This window comes from Triplophysa rosa, linkage group LG1, assembly GCF_024868665.1.
Source record: "Triplophysa rosa linkage group LG1, Trosa_1v2, whole genome shotgun sequence".
In the NCBI taxonomy this organism is placed as follows: domain Eukaryota; kingdom Metazoa; phylum Chordata; class Actinopteri; order Cypriniformes; family Nemacheilidae; genus Triplophysa; species Triplophysa rosa.
The window spans coordinates 39995332-40005745 of NC_079890.1; the positions used below are offsets into that span (position 1 = coordinate 39995332).

The 10414-nt window shown below is 40.4% G+C and overlaps 1 protein-coding gene across 1 annotated transcript; it reads left to right on the forward strand.

Annotated features, from left to right (window-relative positions):
* Positions 1 to 4143: 4143 nt before the first annotated feature.
* On the forward strand, positions 4144 to 6674 carry LOC130551391 (uncharacterized). Its single transcript, XM_057328965.1, has 2 exons — positions 4144 to 5039; positions 6356 to 6674. Exons 1-2 carry the CDS (start codon positions 4144 to 4146, stop codon positions 6513 to 6515), a joined length of 1056 nt encoding a protein of 351 aa, XP_057184948.1. The 3' UTR covers positions 6516 to 6674.
* Positions 6675 to 10414: the final 3740 nt, after the last annotated feature.

Sequence of the window (10414 nt, forward strand, 5' to 3'; positions counted from 1 at the left end):
GTTACGTATACCATCTTGCGTGTCATGAACCTGGTTTCTGTCTAGTCAGCAAAGGCTTTGGCAGAACAGGACATTTCCTTCGTCTGCCCGTAATGAAACCATCGGACTCATGTGAAATAGACGTTCCTTCTACTGTTATTCTAAACGAAACAACCCTGACGGACACAGACTGTGGTCAATGACATATGCAACAATCTTAAGCAGAAAAGACAAAACACAGAAAAATTCGCACACAGAACAAACATTTAAAAATATCAGGCTTCTATTGGTGACTGGTTTACATGGTTCTAGCTGGTTATAAACCAGTTTACACCAGTGACCGGCTGAAGGACCCACTGGTCAAGATGGTTTAGAGACCAACTACTACTTCATCCAGCCCTGAACAAGAGAGAGCTTCATCAAACACAACATGTACACTGGAGCAAAAGAAACAGATAACACCTGCGAACTGACTGACAGACAGGCGATCATTCCACTCTCTGACAGCTGTCAATCACGTCACTTCCTAAACACATACAGGCAGATAAAGTGTAAAGAGACCCAGATCTGTGGAGGAACACTAACTTGATCTCTAGATACTGATGATAAACATCCTTCAGACTAGGTCGGTGACTATAGTGACCAGAAATGTTGTCTAGTTAGACCGATCAAACGGTTTTGAGATCACAATCCCTTAAACGATGCTTGGCTAACCGGCTCACGAGCTTCTTATACCACACAGTGTTATAAAAGTACCACAGCGCGTGAATATGGTCATTATTCAGTATCGTAAAATGTACAAAGCCGCATAATATCATGACTGTAGTGTATTTTGCACAAGATCATCCTGCGACACTTTGAAGCGTGCTCGAGTTCACGCGGAGCTGCGCAGCCCGATCGCACTATTACTTTGAAGCATCGCGAGAACTATGTGCTTTGGGAGTGCTCTCGCGATATTTCGATGTCACACGTCGATCGAGCTGCGAAGCGTCAAAGTCCAACGCACCTTTTCTGTCAAACACACAAATACACACCTGAGTGTCTCCATTAAGCCAATTATAACCACACACACGCACACTGGGTAACGAGCCAAATGGGCCACATTTGCCAATAAACTATAAACCGGGTCGCCTCAGCGCACATGCAGATGTTTGTCAGTGAATAAACGCGCGCGCGTTTATGTAAACCAGTATAAACCAGCCTCCTCGTTTACACGCGATCGCCGTCATCGTCAGATTTTCATGAGTTCAGGAGTGTTTTTACCTCCAGACTGCGGTTCCTGGTCCTCTGGTTGCCGGTTTGACCGTTCGGCACGTTTGTCTGCTCCGGTATCGAACCAAATCAAAACGTTTAACTGTCTGCGGAGGAATACGCACACCCGACAGCCGCGTTCCGTCACGTCACAGCGTGCGCTAGGCCACGTGCATTGTGGGAAATCTAGTTCCCTGTTTTTGTAGTTCAGAATTTTCAGGAAAACCTTCATGAAACACACGTTTTATTTATCTTTTTTACCATCTTTAATAATTCAAAGACCCAAAACAAGACATTTTACTTTACATGAAGGTTCGTGGTACGCTGAAAAGAAAAACACATTTGACTATCTACAAATGATGGCACACTTTAAACAATAGGCATGAAAGACACAGAATGTTAATGGGTAATAAAGGCCCATTGTTGTGTTTAGAGCACAGGTCGTGGTTGTTGTGTCAACAGCAGCCCGAAGCGTTTCTTGATGGTCACGCGATGTCTGGAGAACTTGTCGTCGGGAGAGAAACGGGCCGGGTGTGCCGAACTCGTGGGCTGACCGGACGGGTCCACTTTCTGCACGGACAGAAGAGAAACACGATTCAAAATGTTGCACATCACGGTATTCCATGCGCCGAACGCTATACCACGGTAATCTCTGAAGTACCATATAAATACCACGCCACGTGAATGTAGTCAATACTCTAGTATTGCATGAGATTATCACGGCGCCAGTGTACCTGTACGGTATGAATGTGCGCGATAACCGTACACAGCGTTGTTTACAGTAGATAAATTAGAAGTCTACCCGGACTCACCTTCAGAGTATAAACTCTGTCGCCGCTCTCATTCAGATAAAACTGCAGAAACATCGCGTCGCTCTCGCTGTCACACACGAGATTACAATGTAAGTAATAGCGTAAACTACTGATCCAAACCAACAACAAACTTATAAATACCACAGCAACTTACAATCACACGTGTACAGCCGAACACAACACACTGCTGACCGGATGTGTGGCTAAAACGCAGAGGATTGTGGGAAATAGATTTTTTTAACCTTTCAACACTCAAGCGTTAAGAACGACTGCCACCTACCGTACGGTAAAAAAAACAACATGATCGATGTAAAAACACGTGTGCGTAATTAAATAAGTTATACATAATGTCTACCATTAATAAGTATTGAATAGTAGTATTTCTTTTGTGTTGTCACGAGGGCTCTGTGCTGTTTGTTTGTTTTTGAACTTGTTCAGTTTTAAATCCGCATGTTTTGTGTTGGATCTGTCCGCGTTGAAAAAGGTTTGTTTAACCTTCATGTTTTATTATTTTACATCATTTCTGCACGATTTACTAGATTGCCCAATGCTGTATATATAAAACAAACAATGTCACATCAAATTATTTGAGTCGAATCCAAAACCGTTTACAATGAAAGGAACTGTTTTAAAGAGAAGCTATTTATCATATTCGTCATATTCATTTTATTTTGTGTATAATCATTTACTATAATGTCGCGCGGTTGATTTTATGTAAACGGCTCGAAACGCTGCATCAGTCGAGTGGTATTTTTTAATATCTTCAATTTATTTCTTGCTCTTCGTAATACTTTAGTTTGCACAATGCCGCACCACTGAAATGCTGTTAAATTAAATACAACTTTATAGACGGTTTAATTCATCTTAACAACATAAACAAACGTTAATGCGCATGCGCACTTTTGACGTATGTACTGAATGTGAATAAGTAGCTCCCTATCGGCCGTTAAAACAGTACATTCTATATAGTATGAGTGGGAGTAGTATGAATACATTTCGGACACACTGCGTCCGCCATGTTTTATTGTCATGTGACCCGTATGCTCTGTGACCTATGACGTATTAACAACGACCTACACGTGAGAGTTGATCAAACATAATTTAGTCACCAGAAATTCATTTATTGGCACTTACATTAAAACGGACGTCCGCCTTAAAGTTTTCCGCTATATTTATTTGGTTTACTTTTGAAATGTGACCGTTGACCAGCTTCTGTGGCATCATGGGATAGAAGTGTCCATCCGATCCACACTCACCAATCTCGGCGGAAGCAGTAGACCATCCGGGTATTTCTCGCCTACTGTTTTTGCACACTGAGGTTTCGGACATACTCGTGACTCATACTCATTCTCGCCTACTATATAGTATGGAAGTAGGCGATTTCGGACGCAACCAGTGCCCTTTAGATTATTTCCGATAACAAGCAAAAGAAACCCAGAAGAAGCGTTACTTGGCTAAACTTTTCTCTCCAATATTATGACTTTAGACTGCGATACCAAACGCCACCGCTAGATGTCAGTGTAGCACACACTTTCTTTAAATGCGACCGAACTACAGGGCTCAGTCAACAAATTGTTTATGTAATAAAATGAACATACAACAAAATGTATTTAATAACAGGATCATAACGTAAAATAATATGAATATAAATGAAATAAAATATAAATAGTTACATTATTAGACACTAGCCAAACACAAACCGGAAGAACTGGGGCTCAGGCGATGAAAAGGGCCATGCTGTAATTCACTTTATACTGCAATCAAGTTGTGTGCTGGTGCTATTATAAAGTTTTTTAATAGTAAAGAAAATGTTTGGCTATTCAGTTACATTTTATTTAATTGTTTCTTTGCACATCAGTCTTTACGTCAAAGTGTTTTTAGAGAAAACAATATTTCTTGTTGTCACTACAGAGAATCTTCTGTGCAACAGTGTTGGGTCCAATATGTACTTAAATATAATCTAAAATGTTTTATCCAACCATGAGTTGAAACCCATCATTTTTGCACTTGAGGAGACAATGTAACCGCAATGGACTTGAATTTCTTTTCAGGTGTCCTAACGTCATCGTGTTTTTCTAAATGTGTAGAACCTTCTGTCGAGATGGCAAACGTTCCGTCACTGGAGATCTGTCAGACGTCTGAAGAGGGTTTATGTCCATCGTCTTTACTGGAGCAGTCCTGTGAAGACCTGGCGTCAGAGATGTCTTTTCCATCTCTCTCACGTTTGAGATCTCCTGACAGTACTGAAGAGGACGTCATGTGGCGCTCCAATCAGACGGCTGCATCTCTAGCAAACGCTCCGGAGGTTTGCACTGACGTTCCTCTCCATCAGTCTGAAGCTCCATCAGCAACATGTGAAGAGACGCTCAGTGATCTTATTGCTGGGTGTTTTCCTGAGTTCTTTCAGCTTTCTGATCAGACTCGTGACATCAAACCTGTCGACACGTCCAACTTTTACTCAGGACATCAGGAGGCGAAGCACGGACACGCTCAATCTATTCCAACGTCTCCATCCATCAGAGATCCCCAGCCATATCTTCCAAAAGACCCGTCTGAGATCTTTCCTTCCCCTCATCAGCCGTACGTCACGTATCATCTGACCCCACACTGCCCCGCTCTGGTGCTCGATGTGACCCGCGCCAACACCCCTCACTTCATCTGTGTACCTCAACCAAACCACACATCATCTCAACTAAGCATCAACTACACTCCTCTAGAAGCCAATCACAGCTGTCCAATGCATCAAGCCACCCCGCCGTACCCCTTCACTCCCTCACGTGTGTTTCCACCTCATCTGTGTGTTCTGAACTCAAACCAACCGACGAACGCTCAGCGTCCTTCAGAATCCCTCGACACAGATCAGTCCTGGCGCGCACACATGATGACATCATCAGCATCACTTCATGAGAACTTCAGCGTGTGGCAGAGATTCTGTGAAACAGCCAAAGAGTTTTACTCCAGGAGTCCTCATGTCCAAGCTCTCACGTGTTTCTTTATGTGAGTACACGAACAGAACCCCGACTTTTTCTCTCATCGTTTACTCGCCTTCGAGTCCTTTCAAATGTGTCTAAATGTCTTTGGTCTGATGAACACAGAGAAAGATATTTGGAAGAATGCTTGTAACCAGACAGATTTTGCCCCCACTGACTCCCATAGTAGGAAGAACATACAATGGTCGTCAAAAGTGCCCCAGACTGTTTGCTGTCCTACATTCTTCAAAATATCTTCTTTTGTGTTCAACAGAAGAAAATGATCACGTGTGTTTTCCTACTATGGGAGTCAGTGGGGGGCAAAATCTGTCTGGTTACAAGCATTACGTGAGTAAATGATGACAGAATTTTGTCCCTTTAATGTCATAAAACAGCATTCAGAAATCGAGTATTTTCTAGCACGGTCTTATGTTGTTTATGTACAGTCAAACTAATTTCAATTTGCTATCTTCTATTTTTTAAAGTAAGTTGAAACGACCAATTTGATTGAGCCTAAAAACTTATGGGGGTTCACACTAAACGCGAAGGAAGCGTTTTGTGCGAGTAAATTACACAAAAAGTCAATGCAAAGACGCGTGAATTCGCAGCAGGAGATGCGAATGACGCGAATCGGGTGGCGCGATTGCCGCACAAGATGAAAATATTTGTCAGCTCGCATAACGAACTTTTCCCGCGAGTGTGAACCCAGCATGAGCCATCATATATCACATACATCATATACAGATTTCTGTTGGCCAGTCTGGTCTGGACTGATGGTTTTACAGGGTTTTAACCGCGTAGACCAGCATTCAGACGTGAAAAGAATAAATACACTCTTAAAAAGAAAGGTGCTTAAAAGGTTCTTCGCAGCGATATGTCATCGACGAAGCATATTTGGTTTCACGAAAGAAGCATTCAGACAAAGGCTCTTTAAAGAACCTTCAATTTCTTACCTTTTTATAATCTGAAGAACCTTGTTTCACCACAAAGAGTTCTTCAGATGTTCTTTATGGAAACAAAAAGGGTGTTCTATGACATGCAGTAATAGTAAAAATGGCATTTGTGTGTGATATGTTGTGATACAGCGGTGTCAAGTGTGTGTTTGTCGTCTCGCTCCTCTGCAGGCATGAGATCGACTCTCTCACAGTTCTTCATTCAGGCTCTCGGTTTGATGCTGCTGTGAATATGGCCGTTCACAAGTGGGATAAAACATCAGTGTCTGAACGAGAAAAATATTTCACGTCTGCTAAGATGTGAGAAGACGGAAATCTCATAAACCTGTTGTCATAAACGGTACGTGTCCTCTCACGTGAGCGCTGTCACTCGTGTGCTTTGTGATTTCAGGTTTATCAAGTTGGAAGAAGAGGAGAGGAGGTTCATTCAGCACCGCTTCCAGACAAACAAACCCAGAGGGCAGCATTTAGGGCTGTGGGAGAACCCAGAGGTCACGGACGCTCTGGAGGTCAAGGACAGGTCAGAGGTCAGTGACGGGTCAATGAGGTGAACACTGAAGAACGTGTGCGCTACCTCTTCGGCCAGAGAAACTGAACTGTATCGGCTTCCAGTACAACTTGGCCTTAGACACTTCTCTACACGTCATAGCAAATTTATTTTCAAACAGACAAAACAAACCGTTTGGCTCTACGTGGCTGTACGGTCAACAGAAAGTTGGCCATCCTGTCGCTCACCCCCTTCCACCTGCCCAAACACATGAACACACCGGATATAAAGGAAACGGAAGTGAACACAACAAAAACACGCGATTACAAACAACTAATAAGAAAAGGAAAGATGAATTAATGCCACTGTACATAATAATTAGCTTGAAGATTTACTCCATGCTGCTAAATTGAGCTGTGAGGTTAGATCCGAAGGAAATGTGAGTTTGAGAACACATGTAAAGATAAAGATCGCAGCCAATGTTTGAATGGATTTTCATCATCTAATAACGGTTTTATAGACGGTTTCATCTTAATAACATAAAGAAACGTTACTGCGCGTGCGCACTTTTGTGACCCCAACTGAACTTCCGGTACACATTCACAAACAACACTGCAAAAAATGACTTTCTTACCAAGTCTTTTTTTCCGGTAAAAATGTCTAAACATTCTTGAATCAAGAAGCATTTTCTTGATGAGCAAACTGACCTAAGAAAATAAATCTTGTTTTTAGTAAAAACATATGAAATTTCAGTGAATTTGTGCTTAAAACAAGCAAAAAATCTGCCAATGGGGTAAGAAAAATAATCTTGATTTGATAGATTAAGAAAAAGGTCAACCTTAATTCAAGATTATTTTTGGAAGTGGAAAACAAGAAAAAAAGACTAAGTAAGAAAGTCATTTTTTGCAGTGAATAGAGCACCTGTAGATTATTTCTGATAACAAGCAAAAGAAACTGAGAAGAAGCGTCACTCGTCTAAACTTGTCTCGCCAATATTTTGACTTTAGACTGCGATACCAAACTCAACCGCTAGATGTCAGTGTACCGTACGGATTCTTTAAATGCGACCGAACTACAGGACCCGTTCATTTAATAAAATCAATATACAACAAAATTCTACGAATCGTTTATTTAAAACAAGGATTATAAAGTAAAGTAATAATACAAATGAGCATGAACATAAATGAAATAAAATATAAATAGTTATATTATCAGACACTAGCCGAACACAAACCGGAAGTTAACTGGGGCTCAGACGCACACGCGTCCAATGAAACGCTCTATAATCACAGTCCGTTTTTACGCTTGCTGTATTTCTAAAGATCTGTGTGCTCGTTCAGGTTGGACGAGAGATAGAGACGACGAACATGAGCTCTCTGTTCTCCAAACGCCAAAACACAGCGCGTGAGAGAGAGGTCTGTGCATATTCTGTCATGTCTTTATCAGAATATAACATTCGTTGCCTGAATCATTTCTCTGAGAACACGTGGTTGACGAAAGGAATAGTTTACTCAAACTGTTGTTTCACACCTTACAGAACGTGCGCCAGGTGACCGGCAACATACCTGACGGAGAGAAAATCTTGAAAGGAGTGAAAAGAAAGCCTGAGCCGAACAGGCGCATGAGACAAACACCTCGAGTGAACATGATGGATTCAGATGTTCTCACAGCTCACAGAGCGAAGAGCTTCACTAACCGCACAAAACTACACCAGACTGTGAGGAGGCACCAGCAGCAGGTCACACGCGACATCAGATAAAAACATCAGAAATCTTCCCATGAAGCAATAAATGATGTGACAAGTATAATGCTCTTTCATTTTAAGATATTCAAAGTCAATACTTATATTTGAAGCACGTTTATTATTTTGATGTATTGGTAACACTTAACATTAAAGTACCCTTTATGAAGCACTTATAAATGTGTTCATTAATGATGAATAAGTCATTTACAAATGCATTATAAAGCAGTTATAACGGCATGAACAAAAAGGTGGATTCTAATGAAATACCTGACAAATAGTGAGCAGGTATAAGAAAACCACCTAAACACCCTACAGTGTCCAGTCTGACGGCCTATATTGCAAACAACATCAAGATAATAATGAATCTGATTTCGAGTCAAATAAATAATGAATAAATACATTTATTAAGCATTTATAACATGTTTTTGTCAGGTATTTCATTAGAATCGCTCTTTTTTTTATTCATGCAGTTATAACTGCTTTATAATGCATTTGTAAACGACTTATTCATCATTAATGAACACATTTATAAATGCTTTATAAAGGGTACCTTAATGTAAAGTGTTACCAAAGTATTATATTATTTGAAGTATAAGATCAATTTTTGCGACAGAAATGATGCAGTAATAGTAATTTTATTAATCTTCACTGACATGCATACAGGCGGACCTATTTCGTAGCGTTATATTTATAACAAATGTATTATTGTAAATCTAAAAAAACCCAACAACCTATGTCATTGGAAAGCTCACGTATGAACACACACACAAAACGCTGCTGTAGTGGCAGTCATTTATTCATTTGTAAAGGAGTATGCAGAAAACCAATGGAGTGTAAACAAGACACCTACTGGCCATTGGTGGTATAGCGGTTAAAAGTATCAAAGAAACATTATTTTGTATTATATCATCTTGAAATTTGAAACAACTTGGTTAGAAGTGTGGCTTGAATATTCTGGCAATTTTTTAAAAAGATTTTTGGTAAATAAAACATTTTTTTTAATAGACAAACCATTACAACTTTGTTATGATATTTGTCCACTGCTGACACTTCTAAAATAAACTATAAAATGTCTTCTTTAAAACAAGACGTAGACCACGGCGGCTAGACCAAAGCATTCCAGAGTTACACTCATTTAAAGGTTGAAATCACAGATGAGACTCACCTGCAAAAGGGGGTTCAAGTATTACATATAAAAATATGGTTATTTATTATTTATTGGCCAATACTTACATTTGATACACATTTGTATCATTTGAATAAATTATATAAAATAAGAAAGGACCAAAGGAAACATCAGATTATTATTTAGAAATTTTAATATTTCAAGTATAAAATGTAATATGTCGCTTGATTTCTTTGGTGGTACAAAGTTTCTTGGTTTTCTAGTGAACATAGCTTAAAATAAAACAATTAAATATACTGTACATACAAATCCTTCAAACGCCATTTAAAAAAATACAGATTTATGCTTCAAGGCACATACAGTAGTGATACGTTCACAATATCTTCAACAGGAATACCAGTCAAATAATAAATGACATACAGACTCGTATGTCCTGCATGGATGCGTGTTCTCGTCATGTGAAAATACATGACTGAACCAATACTAACAACATGTGCAAACATTCACGAAAGACTTCATAACATCTCACTTCAGGAGATGATTGGTAGTCTTATGGCCGTTATAAAAGCCCTTGTTCTTTCCGTTCACAATACCGTTGTGGTTTCCGTCGGCTGTCGTGAGTCCGTTGAAGCGCAGATAGTCTGTCAGGAGTGTACGATAAACCGGATGCGTCATCAGTATGTGTTGAAGAGAAGCTTTGGGAGATACATTTACACTTAGAATGCAATGCTGAAAATCTCTTTTCAAACACCCATATATTGCGATAATGAACTGAAGGAATGTTACCCTCTGTTGGTCGCCCTCTGCTGGTCAGTGCGCTGTACATCTCTGTGATGTCATACTGAGGCACGCCCAGCAGCACCCCCATCAGAGCGGACAGGTCATCGGCGCTCAACAAGCCGTCCTCATCGCTGTCATACCACTGTGTACACGCATTATATGACGCATCGGGTCAACAAACACGCACAGGCACAAAGACACACATGCACACTCACACACATACACAAACACACAGACATACACACACGCGCACACACACACAAACAAACAAACATGCACACACGCGCACACACACACAAACATGCACACACAC

Coding starts and splice junctions, on each gene's coding strand:
- LOC130551391 (XM_057328965.1), top strand. CDS start 4,144: ATGGCAAACGTTCCGTCACTGGAGATCTGTCAGACGTCTGAAGAGGGT. Junction 5,040..6,355: donor GCTCTCACGTGTTTCTTTAT/GTGAGTACACGA, acceptor TTGTGATTTCAG/GTTTATCAAGTTGGAAGAAG.